The following is a 27,836-nucleotide window of genomic DNA, read 5'->3' on the forward strand; positions in this document are numbered from 1 at the left end:
TACCAAAGAATACTGTCCGCACTTGCATGACACCTGCAGGATACGGGTCGTGCTGGATAGGTATGAACAGACCTTTATACGGCATGGAGGTATTGTCTAGTATTTTTATTTACCTACATATACATATGTAGTGTGCACTATTATATTAAACATCTAGTTTTAAAGAAGATATGTAGATTTATTAAATACTAGCGATAGACCTGATGAAAATTTCACCCGGGTGTATTATGTATAAGTAAAAACTACCTATCTACCTACATATAAACAATATAAAACAGCAATAGAAAAATTAATTTATTAATTAAATCAATTTTCAATAGATGGCGCTAAATGCTCGTGTATTTTTCAAGAGGAAATATTGATAGCAAACAGTATATATATATATATATATATATATATATATATATATATATATATATATATATATATATATATATATATATATATATATGTATATATATATATACAGGTTTTTTTATTCTACCACCCAAACCTTATATAGTTACAGACATACATATGTATGTACATACAAAGTCTCTTTCGAAATTATATTATATATTGGATATGTATGCTTTGACACATTTCTCTCTTATTTTAATTGAATTTATATCTCCAGTCAAAAACAAAGTGCCTTCTGTGTTTACATAAAGCTTATCGCACGATAGCTTGGGTTTTATAGTCTGATTATATATGTATGTATATATGATACATATGTATTTGATTGAGTATGAAGATTTCTGTGGAAAAAAAAGACAGTTAAAAAAAATTAGAAATCTAGATTAAACCTTACTATTTCTAATTAAAGTGTGTAAACGAGTCTACATTTATGTATGTATATGTTTGATATTATTTTTTGTTCAAGTCGACGAATACAACAATGGGTTGACGTGTTTTCTTGTGAATGCGAGTCATACAAATCGACGTTCGACAACACATATTTTGAAATATTTGAACAGATGCTGGAAATCGTTTTGCATTTCAAATGTGCTTTAATTAGATGACGGTTATGACTCGTTTTAAACAAAAATGTCACAGAATATGGACGACGGTAAGCATTGTTTATTTTTTTCTGAATTGAATGAAAGCGGCACAACATATTTCGTAATACAATAGCTTCAGATAGATATGTGTGTGCTTGGAAAGTACACAATATGAGCATTGGTAAAATTAATTAATTAATGTAAACGTCTATGGAGCAATGGTTGAGGTCTATTTTTCGACCTTTTGACCTGACCGTCCTCAAAGGTGTCGCATCCACTGTTCTAGTATTGCGGAGGTGCAGCGAGGGCAGTTCGTTGTTTGTTGGGCCAAGTTTTACGATCTTCCTTTGCCCCCAATCCTGGCTAACTGGATAATGGACCAATTTGAGGGGTCATTTGTCGTTTAAGGGACCCATTGATCCATTTATGGCGGTGATACACAACATCGCTATGCGACTTTTTCGCACCCGTGATCCTCAACTGATTTGTGATGCAATATTTATTCGTGACGAAATGATAAATATGGCTATTTTAACATTTAATATTTTATAAAGATTATGCGAAACTGAAAAATGCTTTTTTTATAACCAAAGTTTGATGAAATTTTCGATCGTTTGTCATCAGAAAGTATTGAAAATTTTCGCCTCTTCGGTAGCCTGGGCTTTCTTTAATCATGGCAGAATTCAGCACACAGGTCATCATCTAATTTTATTTATAAGTGCAATCGCCATGATCATTAAATACAATTTTTTTTATTATTTAAATATATATTTATACAATAATCACATACATACATGTGTATTTATATGATTATATGAATGATATGAATTGCACTATTCTCCCTATTGTCTGGAACAAAATCTTATTGTTATTATTATTAATCTATAATTAATAATAATCATATTACATAAATGTAAATATAATAAGTATGTATACGTAAAATCAAAAATAGGTAAAAAGGTGCTGAAGCATAAAAATGTACCTACAACTTGAATAAAAAAGAAAAATCTACATACATAGATTGTATGTTTAAAATTAATAAAATAAAATTTAAATATTCATACTTATATATGTACATATATATGGATATGATATTGAATAATAATTTTGACATTTATTACATGTAAAATAAGGATCATACTTGAATTTTCTCGTGAAGAGCACACATGTTTAAGAAAGAGGTCGAAGAAAATAGTGGAAGAAAAATCGAACAAGAGTAAACTGCCACTTCCGGTTGACGGATGCTCATCAAATTTTATATATAACTTTTTATTAAACTTAAAGTTCTAAAATATGAAATTTCAGTTCTATAAACCAAAAGGTTTATGAGAAAAACATAAAAATCCTCGATTCTCTAAAGTAAATTTACTACTAACGGTTGAGGTAAAAATATTAAAAAAATATTGAGGTATAAAATTTATAATTTCTATTACATGTAACAATTTTTCAATCTGATTCAGTTAGCGGTTTGGGAGATAATTGAATTCAAAAACATAAAAAAAGAGGACATCTATGTTATAAGGTGAGGTACCATTTCCGGTCCACTTAAAAATTTGCAAAAAATTCGACGTCGTATTGATAAGAATTTCAGTAACCGATATAAAGTTTCAGTTTGATAAAACGAGCGGTGTTCATAAAAACCCTAAAATACACAGACACACACACGCACACATTTTTTCTAGATCGTGAAAACGTGACCAGTGATCGATTCCGAGTTCGAATCAGTCAAAATCTCGAGTTCCAATTTCCGCATGAAGTAAAAATTCGCGAGAAAGAAAAAAATCAGATAATTCATATTTTTTTGTAGCCGAGTACAAATATGGGCATGGTCAAGTATTGACTTAAGATTATAAATTTTCTTTAACGAAAGATAGAAATATTATTTTTACTAAATTCTTTTGTTTCTTATTCAAATTTAATACTTACTATCAATCTTGTATGTATGAAAAGTTTGAGCTCATACGACTGTTTTGGCGAGTTAAGAAACTAGCCAATTCATCATACCCCAAAGCTTCTGCATATCCCCTGATACTATTCATCCAGATTAAATAATACACAAATGTAATGGCCGAAGGCGCACAATGTTTGTGCATCGTCGATCTGCCCCCACCTCCCCCTCCTCCAACAACAAATTGATTTGATGATTTTCGCAACCAGGAAACGTCAATGGAGTGAGTGACTTCCTTGCGGCGACAAAAAAAAATCACGTAAACTAAATAATGCGGCTTAATTGAATTACAAAAGCGGGATACAATTTTCGGCCGTTTTGAACTTCCACTTAAGCGACCCCGAGTTGAGGGACGTCGTTGGAGAGAACCGACTGCTACGCCGTTTGCCCTCGCGATCACGTTGATGATGATGATTGTAGCTGTGATTGCCAATAAGTGGTACGAATCAAGCGGCCGCCGTTTCCATTAGCTCGGGTGCCGGTTCTCTGGTTAGTCTCTCGTTCAACATTGTGCCGTCGAGTTTCCACCCCCTGAGAGGTAAGCCAATTTACCTAGTTGAAAATTCTAATAAAATTTCAATAAATGAAACACCATTATGCACGTGAATAAATTAAATTTATTTAAAATAAATAATTATTTACAATTATCGGGGAATTTTACATATTATATGGTTGGCGGCAATGGGTACAACTACCCCCCCCTTCATTTTGTGATGCAATTCTTTTAATTTTAACTAATAAACACTTATATTTTGTTTAATTTTAAAATAAATAATATAATAATAATAGACGCATAAATATGTATGTACATATATACTTTTTGAAGAAAATTGTTTTTTGGCGAAGGGGAATAGTCATTGACCATTTATTTTTTATTTTTAAATATAATGGCACACATGCAGAATAAAAATACAACAAAAGAGTAACAGAGCGAAAAAAAAAGATAGGAATATAAATGAAAATATTCAAATTCTTATTAAAATGAGCACCGCATGGCAGTATAATAAAAACAAAAAAATATATAAAAACATAATTAATATAAATAAAACAATGATCAACTACAGATTTACTTCTTTAGCTTAGCCCTAAAAGTACTAACAGAGTTAAAGAATAAATCAGAGCAATCATCTGTACAATTTTTGATTGATTAATCAACAGATCAACACCAATTTACGATAAATTAACATGTTGCTATCAGTTATTAGAGAATAGGGATAAAAAGTATTTAATAATGCAACAGAATTCTTATTCTTAAAAGCTTTTTAAAAATAAAATCTGGATAAAAGTGGACTTCGGCTTTATTGTTTGTCTTATAGGAATGTTGGATACAAAATGCTATAGGGAAAACACTTTTTTAAAAATTGAATTATAAAAAAATTATTAGAAAGGTTTTTCAAAATATCTGGTTCCACTTTCAGTGACCAGGGACGCGACGTTGCACTAGTCACAAATCTTCCCTTGTTAACGAATCATTGTTTTTTGCTCTATGACCATTTTTTTATCATAGCAGTTCGAAGGATTCAGGTCTACATTCTGGAGATGGATAATATTGATCTGAAAGGTTCCCGTAAAGAAGCACTAAATAGCACTGAATATTGGCGCAGTTTCGAGAAGTCCTAATTTCTAAAGCGCTCAAAAATAACTAACGCAATAGAATTCCACAAAGAAGGTTAGCACCCTCGGATAACATACAAATACCCCTGGTGGAATTCTATTGCGTTAGTTCTCCTTGAGCATCTTTGAAAGTTTGGATGTCTCGAGAGTGCATTTTTCCGGTCACCGATCTGAAATACGCCCTAAATATCTATAATTCATTTATTTGCTCTTATTATTTATTTATTGGATATGAAAAAATGGTCACGAATCTGTCATTGTTCGTGTAGTTCCAAATTTTTCTTGAAGTCATTCTTGTAAGAAATAACAAAAAGTGTCTATGTTGCTATGTCTGTTATATGGAATCTTTTGATATTGACTTTTCGCGCACCAACGAAACCCAAAGAACACGCGTCGCCGGGTCACAAACTACGAAATAAATAAATAAAATGAATCCTTGCAACGTGGCCGTGAGGCAAAATAAGTAGGAGAATATAATTCGACCACTGGTTAGCGCAAATAAGCCGAATATCCACGACAGACCCAGAAGGAAGAACAGCAATATTGAGAGTCGAAGTTGAGACATGACAGTTTCTGGATCGGTAGTGCGACGCATCCCTTCAGGACTTTTAGTTATTGAGCGCATTACCAATATAAATACGGTCAAGTTTGTAGCCACTATACATCCTATGGGAAGAAGTACACTCAAGTACAGACCTAATCCTTGAGGGTAGCAAAGGGCGGAGGGGTCTAGCCCACATCCTGAAATTGCACAAGGAGGCAGATAGGCAGTGTAGTCAACTATCAACAATATGGCAACGGGAACTACTGGCAGCCCCCAACCAGCTAGAGAAAATTTAATAAGAAATCTAGATGGACGCTGTTTACCCAAAACTTTAACGTATCTAGCAAACTGTAGGATGGCTGTTACCAGCATCCACATGAAGGCAGCCAAAACTGAATAGTGGAGCAGAGCACCTAGTATAACACACTGTATATCTTTCTCCCACCAACCATCTTGGGAGACCATCATGAGAGATTGCAACGCAATGGCAGCGGAGAGTTGAAGCAAGATTTTAGTTCCTGGTTTTTGACGCCACGTTTTGAATATAACAGCCGTGGCTGCAATTCCGGATACTCCAACCAACGATAAAGAACAACCTACTAGAGTTATAGCATTCAAAGCTCTGCCGTGCACCTGAAGTATGATAACTCCATCTGTAGTCTCGTTTTTATAACCCAACACCAATTGAGCGAAATGCGTCAAATGGAAACACGCACAGAAGTCCAACTCCCCATAATTGGCGACACTATAGCAGCCTTTCTTAGACCACTGTCCTAAAGAGAAAGGGTTCTGCACCATAAAATCCCAATACGAACACACTCTGTCGGATGAAGCGTTAACATCGAATCGTTTATAAATTAAAGACAAAGGCATCGGTAAGTCAGATTCGAAGCCCGGGAGAGTCACACTTATGATTCTGCTATTGACTATATCTTTGACACCTGTCGTTTCTTGGAATACGACGTCATTGTAGAATATATTGATGATTATATTGGGTAAGGTGACGTTAGCAACTGTAGCATTATCTGATCTATTCATCGCTCTGATGGAATTCAACAAATCTTCCGTTACCCAAGTGGCTATTTCTAACCGTTCGATTTTGAGCACATCGTTTACCGTCATGTTGGCCGTGAGAGGAATGATGTTCATGTCTGTAAAAAGTGTTGAATTCACCCCTTCCTTACGCGTCAGTGCTAATCCTGTAATATTGCTAACGACCGGATTAGATATTTGCAATACGAATAAAGGAGTTACAGCTAAATCTATACCATTTTCTAATAGTAATAGTGAGTCGCTTTCGTTTAGGGCTATTTTCGACACAATCATGTCAATACTTTCAAGCAATACGTTCGAAGAGTTCATAGTTTGCGCCAAGTTGAGGTAGGACTCGTCAATGTTCATGATGCTGTCGATCGCTGTAGCAATGTTAGTCGAATCGCCTAGTTCTATAAGAGAAGAATTCTGGTCGGACATTTCGACAATCATCTTGAGGGACAAGGAAAGGAAGTAAATATCAGCTGGAATGAATAGCTCGGTATCATTTAGAAGTATATTCATATCGTGCGTCAAAAACAATGAAGCTGTTTCCAAATCGGTTCTGCCTTTAGCTAGGCTGTACAGATATGTTGTAGTAGTCGATGGTTTGTAATTTCTACTGCATTCTCCCATGACGTGGTTCCACCTTCCACCGGATACAAAGGATCCTCCACACTTCCTGGTGACTGGTAAACCGTTGCTCTGCATGCAGAATTCACGAGGGGCTGTATTCTCCCCGATCGGTGTTATCTCCCAGTGAAGTCCTAAGTATTCTCCAGCAGGCAGACAATATATTGTACTCGATAATGATAAAAAGTTATATTTGTATTTGGGTAATTGACTTTCACACACGTTTAGAATATAAGAATGCGCTCTTACTACATTGCAATGCAATGTGCCTTCACATCTCTCGAATTCCTTCAACTGTACAGTCAAATGATATATAATCGTAGCAGTACCGTTTAGGTCTATATATTTAATTTCCATCATTCTTACGCTTTTGACGTTCAAAATGCGTTTAATTTTTGTTGTTTCTTCATCCAAATCTGGGTCGCAAGCTGATGGGTGAATGCAAAAGTTGAACACCTCCAATTTCAAAACGAACAGGTGCTCGTCTGAATTTTTCGATGGTACTAGCAGGCGGGAAGTTGATATTCGCTTGAACTCTGTGGAAGTGTGTCCTTCGCACCAATATTCACCAGCTTCATCGCTATCGATTTCAACTTCATACACTACTTTATCGACTTCATTCACAGACACATCGCCGATTAGATCTGTAACAAGTTGCCTCATCGGAAATCTCACCCGTCTATAAACATCTTCTTCAATGTCTACAACAGAAACGAAACCCTCGGCATTAGTAAAACATTGCATACCAGGTTCTTCAAGGCTTTCTTTCCATATTCTTTTCGGGTTGTATACTGTTAAAAGTATTTTGAAAGAGTCTGGAACAAATTGCAGCGACAATTCAATATCAGCCTTCGGCACTTGCGTCTGACATGCCATACAAGATAAAGTTTCATTTTGATGTAACAGCAACCACTGATATTTTTCATTAATTACACCTCTCACATAATCGTTAGTCGTGAAATTTGTCTGTGGATCCCAATTCACAAAAGATAAATTACTATATAAAGAAGAGGACATAGAATTTGGATACCAAAAAAACTTATTGTTTATTTTTGCCAATGCGGTCCAACATAATTTCTCTAAATCGTAATCGTGATACTTAGAAATTTCTCGAAATAAATGATTTTGTATATATTTTGGAATCTGTAGCGGTTGATCGCATTGACCTGTAACGAAATCGTTCCAAGTTTTGGGTTTTTCACTTATTTCCATACCGTAACAGCGATTGTCATCCATGGAATATCTCGTAGTTGCATATCCTTTAGGACAGTGGAGAGGCAATAGATGTGCGCCTTTAAAAATACATATAGATGGATATTGAAAAGAGCAGTTTTCAGTTTTGTAAGTGTACGTAATTAGATCGAATAGCAAACAACTTTGTAGTAAAGGCAGTCTTGAGTTTTCTAAATTATCTATATCGACTTTCTTTCCCCAATTTTTGCCCAGCGTCGTCCAAACAATGGGTCCGTAAGGAACCATTCTCCTAGCTGGTAACCAGACACGTCTTTTGTCAGTAAAATCCGAGTTATTTATAAGCATATCAAATTCACGTTGGTCGAGATCGAGGATTGTTTTTGAAAACCCGTATTTTAGACAAGGATAGTGCCAGTTTTGCGCTTCAATCAATCGATAACAGAACATAATTTGACCTGTACTATTGACGACTCTGTTGAAATCAGGTGGACATGGTGATGCTGTTGGACGGGTTTGGATATGAGAACAGTCTGGGACTTCGTCGTGTTTAGGATTCCAACTACAAGAGTCGCAAGATCTAGTTATCAATTCTTGATCTTTGTTCAAGCAGAGTGGATCCGATGCCACCTTTCTTTCAGAGCCTGGTACATTGGACCATGTGACAGGGCTTCCATCGTTGTTAGTTGACTCTTCGTTACAGCATGGAAAATTAATATTCTTTTCAATAAAAAAAAATAAAATAAAAGTTATGATTAAATCTTGATATTTTCTATATTGTTATACTATATACTAGGAAATAAGGAAATACGCATAAAATAGTAAATACCTTTCTATTACCAGCAACAAATCCAAAGCTATTTGTTAGCGCAAATAAAGCGTATAGCCAAATTAGTATGTACATATTATATCTGAAAATAAGATTACAAATGTCAACAAGTGCAGTATTTGTATATGAATTAGTTATACAGTTAGAAGGCGAACATTTTTGTTTATTTCAGTTGCACTCAAAATATTTTAAAAATATTATATGAAATTCTGAACAATCTTAAAACGGCTTTCTTTATGTAAATTTAGTAATCAGTTAGTGATAAAGTTTTGTTAATATTTTTTTTGTTCAAATTTAATTTTTAAAAAGCTTAAAAATATGAAGCTATCTAAATTGCAAAACACAAAATTATAATAAATTTGGTGATCCCGTCTGTATATAACTACTTAATTGATAAATTACATATATTGCAAGATAAATAGCTAAAAACCTGTTGGAGTTTATATACCTATGTATTTTGCTCAAAGCTTCGGTAGGGTGTAATCCATAGTCTGTGACCAACTTGATGCAAATGATCCACTAGTATATCAGCTCACGATCTATCTACGCCATCTAGAAGCTAACACTCAATAGAGATAAGAGGTTGAAAAAAAAATTTGTTTGTATTACGCTATTGCGTTACCCAGTACCAGCATATCATTATGTTTTTCGACAATTAACGAAAGTAATAAAGTACGAGATATTTTTTAATACATTGTATTGCTTAGAACGTGGGCATAAAATAAAAAAAAAAACGAAATAACTGATTGTGAATCAATTGCCTCTTTGATTGAATTGATCTTTCTGACCCGAACACTATGTATGTAGATGCTATGTTGACTTTGATGTTATGAGCTTGTTATTTTAATTTATTAAAGCAGAGGGCTTTCAGCTCTCCACTTGTGCGATATATTTGCACAGTGTGCCAAAAACAGTAGCTTTTAACAAGGAGTTGAGTGCTTTTTTGTCTCCGGCGAATCAAGTGCTCTACCGAATCACAGCGCTTTTCATCGTTATTAACTATACCGCACAAGAAGATAAGGATTTTATCGACAGGCGATAAAAAATAATAATAGTGTATAAAATATGTATATATATGTATATACATATACATATTTTGAGTTCTCGACAAATTCACTCATCGGTATCCGTGACCTATTTCTAAAAAGCACAATCTTGAAAATAATATTAAGCCATACTTATTTATTTGTTAATTTTTGTATATATCATATATAAAAAGACGGAAATCTCTCTGTGTGTGTGTGTGTGTGTCCTAACACTCACCGAACATAATGAAAGAATCGATAAAAATCGATAAATTCATTTTTCGACGAGACGCTTTGTCGCGACTCGAACCGATCACCCATCACTCAAATACCCTCTTATAGGTGTATTCAAGGTTGGGAGTTAACCATTGATGTATAATACACTAGATCTGCCCTCACGTCTTATACTGGTCTCCCTTTTGGCGCATGCAAAATACATGGCGCATGCACAGTTTCTCTTAGTAGGTAGGTAGGTACCGCTGCGTTGTAGGGAAAAAAAACCCAACTTCCCCGGTAGTTAAATCCCCCGCACCCCTCAGTTAGTGAAGACAAGATCTCCGACCAAAATCACACGTCAGGACCCATCTTGTGTATTATACATCAATGGAGTTAACCAATTACGCCACCGTCCAATTTGAAATTCTCCTTTTTTTTTTAAACATTAATTGAAAATTTTCGCTATCGCCATATAAAAATACGTAATTATAATAATTTTATTTAGCGAGGTTTTGAACCATTTTTTTTCTTTTCATATAAAATAATTAAATATATATTTTTAATTGAAATTATTGAATTGAAATTGAAATTAATTTATATTTTAGCGATATTTTAAAAATAAAATTAATTCCGAATCACGGAATCGAACCAAGGTCCCTCTCCACCAGAACAGGCACGCTAGCCATTAGACTACGGCCTCGATAGAAAAAACGTTCTAAAATTACTTAAGAGGGCTGTACATCCGAAACCTTAATTTTGTTACCGTTCCTTTCTTCGATATATATATTGAGTGTATGTACATATAGTGGCGGACTGGCCATACAAGCGAACATGCCCGATGGCATGTGGGCCCCACTATCTGTTAGAAAATATGGGCCCTCAGTAAAATTAAATAACTTTTTAACTATTTCAGTGTAAAAATGTACTCAGTTTGATGGTCGATTTTTGGGAAAAAAATTTTCGCCTGTGGCGCTTTTTTCGCTTTTTACATTATATTTTTTCAAAAATAAGCTTATTTTTTTCATATTTTAAAACGCAATAAGGTGTATGCAAAGAATATTTTCCATTTTTATTCCGATATAAACAAGATTTATTGAAAATTTTTCAATTTGACCAATCTTTGCCTGCCCCTCCCAAGAAAAAGCTGAAATGACGTCCCCGATTGTTTTCTACCGAAAGTAAAAGCCGCTTTTATGCCGCATTCTTTTATGATGCATTCTATTTACCTAGGACAAGGATTAAAACGAAATATACAATGTAATTTATGGATTTATTTTGCTTTTGCCATTTTTCTTGTACCTAAATTTGTTAATTCCCATTTTTTAAAATTTTATTTATTTTTTGCCCTTGATTTTTAGCGTGATGGAAATAAGAAAATGTTGTTATATGGGGGGGGGGGGACAAATTTTTTTAACCCTGGTTGGGCCCTCTTTGACTCCTGACATGTACTGATTTCAGTCCCAGTCCGCCACTGTGTACATATGTATATATTGAGTGAATGCGACAATATATATATATATATATATATATATATATATATATATATATATATATATATATATATATATATATATATATATATATATATATATATATATATATATATTATTATTATTATTGTATTGCCTTATTGCCTTCTTCTTCTTCTTCCGTTTTATCTCCGCTGGCAAGTCTTGCGACTTCAAATCAGTCATTTCTTGTTCCAAAAAGACTCACGCGCCAGACTGAGAGATCGAAAAATATCAATCTACTACCAAAACGTACGCGGTCTCAGGACCAAGGTGGCCGCGTTTAATACGGCGATTTATTCTATTGTCGATGATATGGTGGCGTTAACTGAAACATGGTTAACGCCATCATTTTTTAATTCGGAGTTCTTTGATTCTTCGTGGACAGTGCATCGTCGGGACAGAGAGCAACGACGTGGTGGGGGTGTTTTATTTGCTTCTCGTGTCTGGTTGCGGTCTGTCAGGTTGAAGAACTTTGAAACTCCTTCTGGCGAGGACTTATGGGTGAGAGTTGATTTTGTATTTGCGAGAGTTTTTATTTGTGTTGTTTACATTCCGCCCGCTGCGAAAGACGATGTATATGAGTTATTGTTTGCAAATATGATGAATGTACGTGATTTCATAAATGAACGTGACATATTATTAATAATGGGTGATTTTAATATGCCTAGTGCCAATATTCATGTCCGCAATAAATTTAATTTTGTTATTTCCTATTGCGACCTAGTACAGGTTGGTTCACCCATTAGTCCAAGTAAGCTTGATATTATGTTGGTGAATGAATCCAATGTGTCAGCAACGATGATCCTATGCCCAAAAGGAACTGCGATCATCCCTGAGGACCTATATCATGATGCATTACAAATTGAGCTTCTGTTTTTGTCTTCTGTGAGACCTGTTTCAGCTTGTTCATCTGTTGGGATTCCTTCATCACGGTGGAATTTTGCTCGCGTTGATTCTGAATTGGTTTATAATGAGGTTCGTTCTATGGACTGGCGCCAAATGTACCTCATGAATACTGGTGATGCTGTTGAATTTTTGTATAACACACTATATAATATTTTTGACAGTTATGTTCCTCGGTTCATCAGTTATCCTAATTTAGAACTACATCGTCGGGTTTTTCCACCGTGGTTTGGGTCCAAACTTATAACTGATGTTCGTGCAAAATGGTTGTCTCATAGAAGATGGAAACGTAGCCAATCATTTCGTGACTATGAGAAATTTCGGATTCTTAGGAAGATCGTGAAACGTGGTGTGAGTGAGCGTTATACCCTCTATCTCAAAGAGATGGAGAGTGCTATCGCTAGTAATCCTCACCACTTTTTCAGATTTATTAAGAGTAAGCATATTTCACATGGCCTTGAGCATTCGTTCTCATTTAATAATAAAAGTTGTGTCGGTCCTGAGATCGCTAAAGCTTTTGCTAGTTTTTTTAGCTCTGTATTTGATCAGAGATCACCATCCCTTGATGCTAATTTGGCTTCCCAAATTGGTACTGAAGGTGTTATTATAGACATTCCGCGGGTCTCGCTTGGAGATGTTAGGATAGCAATTTTGAAGCTGAAAGGGTCTGTTGGGCCTGACGGTGTGCCCCCTGACGTATTAAAGGCATGCTGTAATTCGCTCTTAGAGCCTCTTCAGTTTATTTTTAACCTTATTCTGGATTCTGGTAATTATCCTGATAAATGGAAATTATCTAGAGTCATTCCCATTCATAAAAGTGGCTCTAAAAATGAGGTTGAAAATTACAGACCTATTGCTATCATCTCGGCTATTCCCAAAATTTTCGATAATATCCTTCACCGTTTGATTCTTTTGCAGTTCAAAAGATTGTTGTGTGATGAGCAGCATGGTTTTTCACCATGTCGTTCCACTACCACTAATCTTGCCTGCTTTTCATATTATACCATGTCTAAAGTTGACCGTGGACAACAAGTTGATGTAGCCTACTTTGACTTTCGAAAAGCATTTGATCTTGTCAACAATGACGCTCTTATGATCAGATTAGCTGAAGTGGGCTTTTCTCCACGTCTTCTTAAACTCTTTGCTTCTTATCTTAGTGATAGGAAGCAATTTGTTAGATATGGTATTTATGAATCTCCTTCATTTTTTACGCGATCTGGTGTAACTCAGGGGTCCACCTTAGGCCCTTTACTATTTACAATAGTCATTAATAACCTCCCAAAAGTACTACGCAATGCTTCATGTCTCTTGTTTGCTGACGACGTTAAACTATTCTTTGCTGTTAAGGATGAGAGGCAAGCCTCTCTCCTTCAAGCTGATATTAACGCTGTTTTAGAGTTCAGTTCCAGTTTAGGGCTTGAACTGAATACTAGTAAATGTGCTATTATGAGTTATGGACGTGCGAATTCGCTCTATTGTCATGGATATTCCATTGGATCCGTATTGTTGAAGCGCGTGGAATCAATGGTCGACTTGGGTATCACTTTTGATCCTCAATTCACCTTTCACAACCACATCAAGACAATCGCTGACGTTTCCTTTCGTCGACTTGGATTTGTCTTGAGATATGCTAGATTATTCTCCAACCCCTTGTCTTCTCGCTTGCTTTTCAACTCGCTTGTTAGAAGTAAGCTAGAGTATAATGCAATTGTGTGGAATCCGCACGAAGCAAACTACTCTCTTATTATAGAAAAAGTGCAAAAAGCATTTCTTCGTTTTCTTTATAAGAAAGAGTATGGGTACTACCCATATCTCTATCCTACTCCTTTCCTTTTGGGCATGCTTGGGTATAATTCCCTTGAACTTCGGAGAAACTTCTCGTTCTCCAGCTATTGCGTGGTAATACGTCATGCCCGTTGTTGCTGGAACAGTTGGGACTTTATGTCCCTAATAATTATGTGCGTGGTAGACATCATCATTTAATGGTTGTACCTGCTGCTCGCACAGTTCTTTTTCGAATGGCTCCTATTCCAAGAGCTATTCGACTTCTCAATGAAATCGTTGCTGCTGTCCCTGAATGTGATATTTTCCACCTTGGGGAGCGTAGATTGTCGGATATTATCTTAACATATTTATCTGGTAACCTGCGCTCATCATTACTTTCTTAATTTGAATGTGATGAATGAGTGGAATCTTAATCTACTCTCTTCCATTTGGGCCTCGCTGTGATTTTATTTTTTATTCATATTTTGTTTTATTTTATTTTATTTTTTCTTTCTCTTTTGTACATTTTTATATACTATTTTAATTTTGATCAGTGTAAACAAAGAATGGGATTTATGGATTTTATTTTTAATTTTTACACTTTTGTTATTTTTTTTTTTTTTTTCTCTCTGAATGATGTATTATTTTCCTTTTGTTACTTTTTTTGTAATTTTATTTTACCATGTTTTCTGCTTTTGCTTTTTTCCTTTATTTACAGTTTACTTGTTTTTATATCATGTTTTTATATATTTTTCAAATGTAGGCCATTGTGGCGCATTAGGTTCTTCCTGTAATGCCACAATGGTCCAAAACTATTAAATAAATAAATAAATAAATATATATATATATATATATATATATATATATATATATATATATATATATATATATATATATATATATATATATATATATATATATATATATATATATATTGAGTGAATGCGACAGTTGCGCTTCGACCAGATAAAACGTATTTTAAATTGACAAAATCGAGGTTTCGTATTCTCCTATTTTCTCCTCCAAAACTGGACCAATTTTTAAAAAAATTTCATCATCGGTATGAGAAAGATACTTTCTGTGCATCTATTGGCGTATTTTTTTTCAATCGACAGTTAAATAAGCACGCTGGACTCGTTTCGTGGGTGTAAAAAAGAGGCGATTTTATAGATGTTTGGCGGCTCCTAGCTCTTATAAAAAAAAATTCGGGTGTGACCAACCCATGACTTTATCTATGTATTTGAGGAATATAAGAAGGTTAAAAAACAAAATTAGATATTGAACTAATAACTATGATAGCGATACAAATTGAGCGCAAATATATGCAAATCCTTGCACAAGACAAAAGTTCTACTTCCGGTTGTCGGATTTTGTTCAAATTTTTTTTATTATTTAAAACCAGTATAATTATTATACACATTAAATATCAAGAGGATAAAAATAATTTAAAAGGTCAAAATAAAATAATGAAATATTGTTTAAAAAAAAAATACTACTTCCGGTTTACAAATTCTGACCAAAACGTCACCAAATCTAAGTTAGTACATAAAGAATACAAATATAATTTTTCAGCTTAATACGTCCAGGGGTGTGGACAGGATCCAGGCGACAACATTTTTGACCTTTATAATAGGAGAAAATCCCACTTCCGGTTCATTAAATTTGCTAATTTTATTTTTTATTTTTACTTAAAATCACTATCTTTATTATACAAAATAAATATCAAGACGCTTAAAATAATTTAAAAGGTCAATCAATAGATCAATAAAACGTGATCAGTAATCGATTCTGAGTTCGAATCAGTCAAAATCTCGAGTTCGAATTTTCACATTATCACAAAACTTCATCTATTGTTACTACGTACATAGATAAAGTAATAATTAATCAAAAAAAATAAAACGATAGATGCACCCCAATGGTGGATATCCATAGCATATTATATATATAAATAATTTCTCTAGTGCCATAATTGAGGAAGGGAGAAGTATAGTACGTTTGTATGGACAAGGCGCTGCATTTTTTTTTTCATTTTTTAATTTTTTTCATATTTTTCATTACTTTCATAGTTTTCATTTTTTTGTGCCGAAGGCATCGAGGGCGCTGGGGGCGAAGGCCCCGGGGTGCCGGAGGCAGCGAGGATGCTGGGGGCACCGGAGGCGTCGGTGGCGCTGGGGGCGAAGGCCCCGGGGTGCCGGAGGCACCGGGGACGCTGGGGACGCTGGGGGCGCTGGGGGCGAAGGCCCCGGGGTGTCGGAGGCAGCGAGGATGCTGGGGGCACCGGAGGCGTCGGTGGCGCTGGGGGCGAAGGCCCCGGGGTGCCGGAGGCACCGGGGACGCTGGGGGCGCTGGGGGCGAAGGCCCCGGGGCGTCGGAGGCGCCGGGGGCGCAGGGGGCGCCAGGAGCGAAGGCCCCGGGGTGCCGAAGGCATCAGGGGCGCTGGGGGCGCCGGAGGCGTCGGCGGCGCTGGGGGCGAAAGCCCCGGAGCGTCGGAGGCGCCGGGGGCGAAGGCCCCGGGTTGCCGGAGGCATCGGAGGCGTTGGAGGCGAAGGCGGCGGGGCATCGGCGATGCAGAAAACGTAATTCGTAATTTTTATTTTTTTAATTTTTTTCATATTTATTATTTTCATAATTTTCATTTTTTTGTGCCGAAGACATCGAGGGCGCTGGGGGCGAAGGCCCCGGGGTGCCGGAGGCAGCGGGGACGCTGGGGGCGCCGGAGGCGTCGGCGACACTGGGGGCGAAGACCCCGGGGTGCCGGAGGCACCGGAGAGGCTGGGGGGCGCCGGGGGCGCAGGGGGCGCCGGGGGCGAAGGCCCCGGGGTGCCAAAGGCCTCGGAGGCGCTGGGGGCGCCGGAGGCGTCGGCGGTGCTGGGGGCGGAAGCCCCGGAGCGTCGGAGGCGCCGGGGGCGAAGGCCCCGGGTTGCCGAAGGCATCGGAGGCGTTGGAGGCGAAGGCGTCGAGGCATCGGTGATGCACAAAACGTAATTCGTAATTCGTAATCACTTCGTAATTTGTAATTCGTGCATGAATTTCTTTCCGAAACCAGTCGATTCGATATCTTTAACTTTATTTTGATTCGAGTTTCAATTCCTTTTCGAAACCACCCGTTGAAATCAACGGGCCTTACACTAGTCATATATATAAAGACGCTAATCTGTGTGTGTGTATGTGTGTGTGTTTGTGTGTGTGTTTGTGTGTGTGTGTCCTAATGAATCGATAAAAATCGATAAATTCATTTTGCGACAAGACGACTTTGTCGCGACTCGAACCAATCATCTCAAAATAGCCTCAATATATGTCTATAAGTGTCAGGCCTGTTGATTTCAACGGGTGGTTTCGAAAAGGAATTGAAACTCGAATAAAAATAAAGTTGAATCTTGAAAAAATAAAGATATTGAATCGACTGGTTTCGGAAAGAAATTCATGCACGAATTAGAAATTACGTATTACAAATTACGAATTACGAATTACGTTTTGTGCATCGCCGATGCCCCGATATCTTCGCCTCCAACGCCTCTGATGCCTCCGGCAACCCGGGGCCTTCGCCCCCGGCGCCTCCGACGCTCCGGGGCTTTCGCCCCCAGCGCCGCCGACGCCTCCGGCACCCTCAGCGCCCCCGATGCCTTTGGCACCCCGGGGCCTTCGCCCCCTGCGCCCCTTGCGCCCCCGGCGCCTCCGACGCCCCGGGTCCTTCGCCCCCAGCGCCCCCGGCGCCTCCGACGCCCCGGGCCCTTCGCCCCCAGCGCCACCGACGCCTCCGGCGCCCCTGGCATCCCCGGTGCCTCTGGCATCCCGGGGCCTTCGCCCCCGGCGCCCCCTGCGCCCCCGGCACCCCCAGCGTCCCCGGTGTCTCCGGCACCCCGGGACCTTCGCCCCCAGCGCCACCGACGCCTCCGGCGCCCCCAGCGTCCCCGCTGCCTCCAGCACCCCGGGGCCTTCGCCCCCAGCGCCCTCGATGTCTTCAGCACAAAAAAATGAAAATTATGAAAATAATAAAAAATATGAAAAAAATTGAAAAAATAAAAATTACGAATTACGTTTTCTGCATCGCCGATGCCCATTTTTTCCCCATACTGGTTGATGGTTGATCATAAGAAATCGGAAATCGATTCGAACGAAAGTCGATTGTCGACGAAAGCCGAAGATACGCGAATGATTGGTTCCTCATACTTCTAAAGAATAATCGAATATTAAGTAATTTTAGAACATTTTTTCTATCGAGGCCGTAGTCTAATGGCTAGCGTACCTGTTCTGGGCGAGAGGGACCTTAGTTCGGTTCCGTGATTTGGAATTAATTTTATTTTTCAAATATCGCTAAAATATAAATTAATTTCAATTTCAATTAAAAATATATATTTAATTGTTTTATATGAAAAGAAAAAAAATGGTTCAAAACCTCGCTAAATAAAATTATTATAATTACGTATTTTTATACGGCGATAGCGAAAATTTTCAATTAATGTTTAAAGAAAAAGGAGAATTTCAAATTGGACGGTGGCGTAATTGGTTAACTCCCAACCTTGAATACACCTATAAGAGGGTATTTGAGTGAAGGGTTGATCGGTTCGAGTCGCGACAAAGTCGTCTCGTCGAAAAATGAATTTATCGATTTTTATCGATTCGTTCATTGTGTTCGGCGAGCGTTAGTACACACACCCACAGATTACCGTCTTTATATTTATGATACTGGACTAATGGTCACGAACATGACGCCAAATCCAATTCTTCATTTTGCCTTTTTTTTTAACAATAATTGAAATTTTCCTTCTTGCCATATAAAAATACGTAGTTATAATAATTTTATTTAGCGACCATTTTTTTTTTGTTTTCATATAAAACAATTAAATATATATTTTTAATTGAAATTAATTTATATTTTAACGATATTTGAAAAATAAAATCAATTCCAGGACGCCGAGTCGAACCTACCCCCTCGCGCTCAGATCAATATACGCCGACCACTACACCATGATACGGATACAAAGAGTGCTCTAAATAACGTTAATATTCAATAATCGTACAGAACGTATGGGCAACCAATCAAAACGGAGTAAAGTCATATCTTCGGTAATTGTCGGGAGTGGTCGGGTGTCATGGATCGAGTGAATCGATTTCGATTTGCAGTATCGCTCGGGGCGATAGCTAATAATAATAGAAAAAAATAGGAAGTCTTTAAATAAAGAATTGAAAACTCTCTATGGGAGTCTGCGTGTTTTTAATAATTGAAAATTATTACAAATAAAGAATTGAAAACTATCTATGAGAGTCTACGAAAATAACGATTCCGGTTCCGGATTTTTTTTTTAGTTTTATGCGATGATGTTTCATCGGGGTATTCACTATTCTAATATATAATTTCGAAAGAGACTTTGTATGTATGTATGCATGTTTGTTTGAGTCGCAGATTCCTTGACGTTCAATGTAATAAAAAAATGCAAAGGAGGTATGTAAAAACAAATGAATATTCAAATAAATTTAATAAAATGTTTACTATTAGATTGGCCATATTTAAGCGGTTTATATTAAAAATACCGAGTGAAGCCGGGTAAAAACACTAGTATGTAATAAATCACTAATTTGTGTGTATTTTATATTTATCAGACATTGAAGGAAAAACAAGAAAATGGCGGCGCTCAGGGCCGCAATACTCTTTTTGGTATTTGCCTATGCCACAGCTAGCGTCTTGAAAGCAAAAGTAATACAAAATTATATTTTCATCAATCTTAATAATACTTAATTATTAACTAAATTGAATTTTGCTTTAAATTTTAAGCCAAATATTTTAACAAATCTGATGAGGGAACGCCATCCGAGAAGTATCGATGTAAGTGCTGCCCATAGTCTCATCAATGAACCCAAACTCAGAGTAGATTTGTCACCAAAAAGTTACAAATTGGAATTGGAGCCCATTATGGAGAACAATACCTTCAGGGGTAGAGTAATAATAAATGTTGAATGGGAGTCCGAGAGCAAAGAGATATCTTTGCACACGCACCAAGATCTTAAAATATTGCAGGTGGAAGTTAGAACCAAAGATCAAATGTAAATTTTATTTTAATGAAAAAAAATAGAATATAAACAATTTAAATGATGTTTTTCATAAGATTCATTTACTTTGTTGTTTTAGTAACTTGAATGATGCACCTACAATATTGGATGCAAAAACAAGGGAGAGGCACGAGAAAAAACCAATATTAACCATTTTCTTATCTTCGTCGGTTCCAAAAGGTACTGTAGGAGAGATTGAAATAACGTTTGAAGGATGCTTAGAGGTAGATATTACTGAAGCGTTCTTTGTTACAACTTTTGATGATATAACTGGAAAATCAACGTAAATAAATTTAAAAAACCTTGATAGTAAATATTGAAAATTATGTTCATTAAAATCTTTATTAAAAAATATGTATGTTTTTAGGAAATTAGTAGCTACACACTTAAGACCAAACAATGCACGAAAAGTATTCCCTTGCTTTGATGAACCAGCATATAAAACACCATTTGAAATCAGTATCCGAAGACCTAAAAATATGATTGCGTTATCTAATACCCCATTAAAGAAAACTGAAGATATGTAAGTGTTTTAACTTATGTATTTAAGATATTTTAACTTATATTTGGTTTCATATATGAAGTTGCTGAATCTGTAAATAAATGAACATTTTTTATTGCATGCTAGACCTTCAGATCCTGATTCAGTATGGGATCATTTCGAAACAACACTACCGATGTCAACATATTCTGTGGGAGTAGTAGTTGCCAATTTGACAAAGACTGATTCCATGGTGGTTGATACATTTGGAAATAAAATTGGTAAGATACGAGTATACTATTTTGTTCAGATTCGATTTTTTTATTTATAATATTATAATAAATGTTTAATCGTTATAGAAATTAGCATTTGGTGTCGTGCCGAATATATGGAAGCATTAAACGAAACACTTTCAAAAGTAGAAAGTACCTTCAAAGAGATATCCCAATTTTGGGATCTGTCTCTACCTCTTAAAAAACTTGATTTAGTCGCACTGCCATATTACACCGGTGTAAAATCAGCTGATAACTGGGGTCTTATTATTTTCAAGTAAGTTGCTTTGGTAATTTGCATTAATAAAAATAGCTAAATAATAATTTTGATTTAAAACATCACAGAGAAAGCGAGCTTTCATCTAGAGGATATTTTAAATTGTCTCAAGAATTAATGTACCAATGGCTCGGTGGTCTTGTATCCCCAGCATGGTGGAGTGAAGCCCATATAAACAAAGCGTTAGTTGGTTATTTATCTGCATCAACAGCGATAAAGGTAGTTTTCATAATTTACAATACTATTTTGATGTTAAAGTGATTGTTTTGATGAATATTTTATTGTTGAAGATGGATAATGGTTCCGAGTTGGATGGAAAGTGGCCAATGACTATTTTGTATTCTTTGTATTACGAATTCAGTAAGCGCTATCCTCATTCACGAATCACTGGAATGAAACAAGAAACGACGTGTAGTAAAATAGAGCTTCTTTTCCGTATGCTCAACTACACAATTGGCGAAAAAGCTTTCAAAGTTGGTTTACAGACATTCATCAACCAAAAGTAAGCATTGCACTCAATGGAATGTGGCTTTTATGTACAAAAGGTATAAAATAAACATAATGCTTTTAGGAAATATGGCGTGTTTACTAGTGACGATATTTGGAAAGCACTTCACGTGGCCGCCGTTGAAGAAAATACTATTTCTCAAAGTATGTGTGTCAAAGAAATTGCTACATCATGGGTGACGAAAGATCGACTACCCGTTGTATCAATTAACAGAAATTATCAAACTAAATCTGCTGTAGTTAATCAAGTAATTATTTCATTTAAACTTTACATGTTCAAGAGTTCAAATCAGCATTCAGGAATTCAAACTTTTTAAAACCACTGTGTGATTTGTTCAAATGTGAGAATAATATCTCAAATGATATGATATGACCTACATATATATGTAAGCTTGTAGCAATATCTAAACCAAGTGTACTCAGACGATTATAGTCATTTTCACTTATGTATTAATTAAATTTAAGGTTCTAATACGTTAGTGTTCGATATATATAGTAGACTAGTGACTGGTTCAATCATACAATTGGACGGTTTGAAAATATGGATAGATTTTAACTCATACGTATAAGATTAAAACTATTAAGACAATTAATTTTTAGAGAGTATATTTACGCGAGAGACCTCATGATGTACCCGGACAAGATAAATTGTTGTGGTGGATTCCACTTGTAATTATGCAACAAAATAATCTGAATTTCTCTAATACGACACCAACTACGTGGATACCAAAAACGAAAGATTTGACAATCGAAAATATGCCAAGAAGTGATCAATTTATTATTGTAAACCCGGAAGAAATAGGTAGAGAATAAAATATTATTATATTTATTTAATACTTCATTTGACTATCAATAATAATAATATATACATATAGGTCCATTCCCGGTGAATTATGATGAAAAGAATTGGAACATGTTGGCCAAATATTTAATGTCATCATCACGACTAAGTATTCCGGTCAACACTCGAGCAAAATTGTTGCATGATGCATGGAATTTGGCGTATGCTGGAGATTTAAGTTTTGCAACTGCGCTTGATATGACCGCATTTTTGAATAAAGAGAGGGATCATCTCGTTTGGGATCCAGTGTTTACAATGATTGATCACATTGGAAGACACATAGATAGCTCTATTGTACATAAGAAGTTTGAGGTGCGTTTCCATACCCTACATTATAAAATTTTGACTTTAAACTGTTTGCAATTAATTTTTTACTTAAAATGTCTGTGATTCGTTTTTAAGACTTACGTTCGTAATCTGCTGACACCGTTATATGAAGAGTTGGGTGACGAAAAGAAAGATGATGAAAGTTGGAAAATAAATTTACGTAGTTTAGCTAAAACGTTCTTATGTAGAGCTGGATATAAGCCATGTATTGAAGAGGCACAAGCAATGTTCAAAGTTTGGATGGATGCATCAAACCCTGATGAGGGAAATCCGTAAGTTTAATATCGAAAGATTTACCCACAACTGTAATATATCTCAACATAAATACATCAAACTTGTTTGTATTTTCAGGATATCAAATCAATACATATGCCCAGTGTTTAAATGGGGATCTAAAGAAGAATGGGAGTTTGGTCTCCAGAGAGTAATTAACTTCCCTTCTAGTAGGAGACTAAACGAAAGAACATACCTTTTGAAAACATTGGCTGGTTGTCCAATCACGTCTTGGAAAATTCAAAAGTTGCTAAACATAACTATTTTAGAAGAAAATGGTAATTTCACTGACAATGACATATTCCTCATCTTTAGTATGTTAACTGGAGGCTCAAGGGGCTATACTACATTGTTTGATTTCCTAAAAAATAATTGGGATACTATTAAAATAAGGTAATTTGTAAATGGAACTATAAAAGTGGTGATATTTATTTTCAAAATTACGTGAATTTGTGTTTCAGATTTGAAAACAAGACAAACCTATGGGATAATCTTATATCATCAGCCACAAGCGTATTTACAACTCAAGAAGGATTAGACTTGGTTACTAAATTGTATGTTTCCAGACAAGGCGAGTTTGGTAGTGCTGAACATATTATAGAGAAGTCCCTTAAAAATATCAGAGAAGAAACTAAATGGAGTGTTGATAACCTTCCAATTATTGAAGACTGGTTAAATGTGTATTTGAAAAAAGCCGCAGCAGAAGGAAAAGACGACGGAAAATTCATTGGTTACGATCAAGAAGGAAAAGAAATGAATTAGGACCGAAAAATGTGATTTTTTATATGAAAATGTAATAAAAATCAGTTTTAATTGATTACTGAATTGTACAAAGAATTTTAAAAATGAATAAATATTTGTAATGTATTTGTAAAATAAAAAATATTATATTTAAAATCATCTATTGAAACCAAATACATATTAATCAAATTTATTATACATGTACATACATATTATTGTATATTTATAAATATTATAGCTTGTGGAAACTAATCTGTGAGGAAAATTTTTGTTTAACTTGAATTTCACAGTGAAACAAAATCTTAAATATGTGTATTTAATTCATTTTATTTTCTCATTTTAAGACCTGTCTTTCGTAAATTCCTATAATGATCTGTTCATGTATATTTTATTCCCTCTTTGTTCGGGCAGCAATATTTTTTCATTAAATTATTTTGTTTATTTCCAATTTGAAACATAACTAAGGAATGTGTAATATTTTTTTGAAAACAGCAAAACAATTTAAAAATATATTTATTTGGGAATTTGTATAAAATTAAATATATTTCATATAAAAATAATAAAACAAGATGTACCTATTTTACATCAAAACGTATTTGGTAACGAGGTTATACATATTATATATCAACATATACTCGTAGGTAAGTGTATAATTATAAAATTTAAATTAAATGACAATATATCATTGCTCTACATCTGGTATACTGAAAACATCATTGAATAATGGTAGCAGACCCATACACCAAAGAAGTTGAACTTCATTTTCAATAGTAACAAAGTTAGATCCATCATATGTATTAGAAGTACTTACTAGAGATCCAAAAGCAAGTGATCCACGGTCTGAAATAAACACAGGAAATATACTGAGATATATTCAGATCACTGACAAAGTTCTTAAGCAATTGAAAGAAATTAAAATAAACCTAAATTCCATTTAAGTCCCGTTGTTGATAAATTATCGCATTTTTCTCCAATTGGAACAAGTCCACACCAAGCATTTTTAGATGTTTTAAGAGCGTCAGGAACATTGATTACATGTTTGCCAGGTTGTAATAACCATGTAAAGGAATCGTTGGAAAATAAACATGTTGTAATTGACTCATTACATAACTTTAACTTCACAATTTCATAAAGTGTGTTAATATTTGCCATAATCTGATCGATTCGACCAGACGATTGACATATCACAAAAATTGTATCAATCTGTAAAGCACAAAATCAAATAAATAAAATGAAATAAGTTTAAATTATAATAAAACAAGTTTAAAATAATAAACACTTCAATATTTCTCTGCAAGCACTGTTCTGATAGAGCTCTTATAGCTTTAGTGAAATCTGTCTCATCCTGGTTCTCGGTGCTAATTATCTGAAAATAATTGATATGTTTTCCCAAAATACATGCATTCTTTATTAAAATAAATAGCAATTTATATTTACTTTTGCTCCAATATCTTGCGCTTTCTTCAAATTAACATTGTTTATTGAATCGAAATCACCAGTGACAATATCAATGGGAAGTATTTTTTCATCAGTATTGTGTCCATCAATGAAATTAAACCATCGATTTGTTCCACCATCTACAGTCATTCTTATGTTCGCTGTAATTTAGTATTAATCAATTAAATAAATACATCACTTTAACTTTAATACTTGGGGAAACATATATGATTGCAACAACCTCCATTCCAAAATGGAATCAAAAATTGACTGGGATGGATAATAGGTTGATTCAATATCATAACAGCATAGTTTTTCAATTTGAGCTTGATACATTCCTCTGAATTAAAATATTGAACACTATTTTTCGATTGCTCCATCTAAAAGTATTTATTTTCAGATGAAATTAATATAAAAAAAGCTTGTGAAAATATCACAATTATAAAAGGTACTATATTGGAAACGTCACTTTGAGACTGACATCACTGATACTATTATATTAGCCCTAGCAATTGTTTACTCAGCCATGATCAAATAATTTTTAATTCAAAATTAAAATCGTTATACATACAGTGATGTCACCCTAATGGTTTCCATGGGTTTCCGGAAACCCGTTATTTAATCTAAAAATTCATATAATTTTTGTCAAAAATTATACAAATCTTGAAAATTTAATGAACTCTCATGTAATAGTGCCTTGGACGAAAAAAAAGGTATATACATATTATATATATTTTCAAAATAATTGTATTGAAAAAAAAAATGGAAACCCATTCTATCAAAAAGGGTTTGGTGATTATTAATAACAAAGCGCTCGCCCAAAAGTAACTGAAATCTGTATAACGAAACATCTGGCAGCCGAAAAGTGGACATTTCGGACTAACAAGAACAATATTTCTTGTGGATACAATATTTCGCGTGGATAGTTTTCGATTGATGCTGTTTTTGGGTGCCAGATGTTCCATGGTCGAGATTTTAGTAACTTACATACATACACGAGATCGCTTTTTGCTGAATAATCACCGACCCATTTTTTTACCATCCGTTTTTTAAAACCGAATTTGATTTATGTATATTTTTCTTCAAGAGAATTTGAATATAGAAATTTTATGAAAGCAAACAAAAATACCCATATCCCAATTGTAAACTTTGAACAAGACAACATCCATAAAATGTGTATAAGTTTATGCAACATAAAAATAAAATAAACATAATATGATATGAAATTATAAAATGATTCAGATGGAATATAAAAAAATTAGGACTATGCACTAGAATCATTCAGTAAACGTCCATTTGTACACATATATATATATGTATGAATTTTCCATTTGTACATACATATGTATATGTATGCATATACTTGTATAATTTCATTTTTTAACAAATATGTTTAGTTTTTAAAATAAATTATAATTTATTGCACATAGATGGATGCAATTTTATAATTTCATTATAAATTGTAATTTAGAAAAACTGAAATTTGAAAATATTTTGTATGTATTTTTGGTACTTTATCATTACGTTGAAATTACTTGAAGCCTAATGATAACATAAGATTATCAATTTAAATTTTACATTTTAACTTCTTCAGTGATATTTTTTATATTATTAATATCTCATTAATCTTATCTGTTTATAAAGTGCCAATCCTGACATTATTTTATTTGTTACGAATATACTCTTACATTATCTCTCGCTAGACGGTTCAACAGAGTTGTACAATTTGACCACTTAGTTGATTCAAATTTGAAGTGTTATTTTTGTCTTTATTGAGGTTTGTTCATTTCTATATATCTAATCTATAATTTGGAAAGAGACTTTGTATGTATGTATGTATCCTTGGTCGTCGTCGTCGTCTTCGTCGTCCGTAGATCGGTGACGTCATCGAACACGTGATTCGATTTTTTTTTTTTTTCGATCCATGGGCGCCGATTTTTTTTTTCGTTTCAATGGATTCACCCCCGCGGGGGCGCAAGGCGAGTAGCTTCATGGGGCCCCGCCAGGGGCGCCACAAGGGGCGCAGCCCCGAAGGGGGCCCGGGGGGCGCAGCCCCGTGGGGCCCCAGCCTCATGGGGCGCAGCCCCATGGGGCTCAAAAGGGGGCGCCACAAGGGGCGCAGCCCCGTGGGGCCCCGAAGGGGGCCCGGGAGGCCCAGCCTCATGGGGCGCAGCCCCATGGGGCTCAAAAGGGGGCGCCACAAGGGGCACAGCCCCGTGGGGCCCCAGCCTCATGGGGCGCAGCCCCATGGGGCTCAAAAGGGGGCGCCAACAGGGGCACAGCCCCGTGGGGCCCCGAAGGGGGCCCGGGGGGCCCAGCCTCATGGGGCGCAGCCCCATGGGGCTCAAAAGGGGGCGCCACAAGGGGCGCAGCCCCGTGGGGCCCCGAAGGGGGCCCGGGGGGCCCAGCCTCATGGGGCGCAGCCCCATGAGGCTCAAAAGG

General features: G+C 35.8%; 3 protein-coding genes across 3 annotated transcripts; 1 reads left to right on the top strand and 2 right to left on the bottom strand.

The window, feature by feature from the left end:
• Positions 1 to 3,270: 3,270 nt before the first annotated feature.
• On the top strand, positions 3,271 to 24,109 carry LOC143918858 (aminopeptidase N). Its single transcript, XM_077440937.1, has 15 exons — positions 3,271 to 3,466; positions 19,792 to 19,885; positions 19,964 to 20,232; positions 20,318 to 20,521; positions 20,606 to 20,761; positions 20,867 to 21,000; positions 21,079 to 21,268; positions 21,337 to 21,487; positions 21,559 to 21,770; positions 21,840 to 22,023; positions 22,376 to 22,577; positions 22,651 to 22,928; positions 23,019 to 23,215; positions 23,295 to 23,609; positions 23,678 to 24,109. Exons 2-15 carry the CDS (start codon positions 19,814 to 19,816, stop codon positions 23,976 to 23,978), a joined length of 2,865 nt encoding a protein of 954 aa, XP_077297063.1. The 5' UTR covers positions 3,271 to 3,466; positions 19,792 to 19,813; the 3' UTR covers positions 23,979 to 24,109.
• LOC143918579 (uncharacterized) lies at positions 4,877 to 9,278 on the bottom strand. Its single transcript, XM_077440519.1, has 3 exons — positions 9,202 to 9,278; positions 8,772 to 8,853; positions 4,877 to 8,662 (listed from the first exon to the last, which is right to left on the bottom strand). Exons 2-3 carry the CDS (start codon positions 8,844 to 8,846, stop codon positions 4,877 to 4,879), a joined length of 3,861 nt encoding a protein of 1,286 aa, XP_077296645.1. The 5' UTR covers positions 8,847 to 8,853; positions 9,202 to 9,278.
• LOC143918859 (thiamine pyrophosphokinase 1-like) lies at positions 24,087 to 25,886 on the bottom strand. The gene is made up of 6 exons (XM_077440938.1): positions 25,864 to 25,886; positions 25,636 to 25,774; positions 25,395 to 25,555; positions 25,237 to 25,323; positions 24,881 to 25,160; positions 24,087 to 24,797 (listed from the first exon to the last, which is right to left on the bottom strand). Exons 2-6 carry the CDS (start codon positions 25,772 to 25,774, stop codon positions 24,640 to 24,642), a joined length of 825 nt encoding a protein of 274 aa, XP_077297064.1. The 5' UTR covers positions 25,864 to 25,886; the 3' UTR covers positions 24,087 to 24,639.
• Between the last annotated feature and the right edge of the window lie 1,950 nt (positions 25,887 to 27,836).

This window comes from Arctopsyche grandis, chromosome 11, assembly GCF_051622035.1.
Source record: "Arctopsyche grandis isolate Sample6627 chromosome 11, ASM5162203v2, whole genome shotgun sequence".
NCBI classification, from domain to species: Eukaryota; Metazoa; Arthropoda; class Insecta; order Trichoptera; family Hydropsychidae; genus Arctopsyche; species Arctopsyche grandis.

What these genes read in the sequence shown, in the direction of transcription:
- LOC143918579 (XM_077440519.1), bottom strand. Translation starts at nt 8,846, where the DNA reads ATGTACATACTAATTTGGCTATACGCTTTATTTGCGCTAACAAATAGC. An exon ending in TTGTTGCTGGTAATAGAAAG is followed by an intron (nt 8,663 to 8,771) that starts GTATTTACTATT and finishes TTTATTGAAAAG; the next exon opens with AATATTAATTTTCCATGCTG.
- LOC143918858 (XM_077440937.1), top strand. Translation starts at nt 19,814, where the DNA reads ATGGCGGCGCTCAGGGCCGCAATACTCTTTTTGGTATTTGCCTATGCC. An exon ending in TTAAAGAAAACTGAAGATAT is followed by an intron (nt 20,762 to 20,866) that starts GTAAGTGTTTTA and finishes ATTGCATGCTAG; the next exon opens with ACCTTCAGATCCTGATTCAG. An exon ending in TACATTTGGAAATAAAATTG is followed by an intron (nt 21,001 to 21,078) that starts GTAAGATACGAG and finishes TAATCGTTATAG; the next exon opens with AAATTAGCATTTGGTGTCGT.
- LOC143918859 (XM_077440938.1), bottom strand. Translation starts at nt 25,774, where the DNA reads ATGGAGCAATCGAAAAATAGTGTTCAATATTTTAATTCAGAGGAATGT. An exon ending in CGCAAGATATTGGAGCAAAA is followed by an intron (nt 25,324 to 25,394) that starts GTAAATATAAAT and finishes AATTATTTTCAG; the next exon opens with ATAATTAGCACCGAGAACCA. An exon ending in GGGACTTAAATGGAATTTAG is followed by an intron (nt 24,798 to 24,880) that starts GTTTATTTTAAT and finishes TGTTTATTTCAG; the next exon opens with ACCGTGGATCACTTGCTTTT.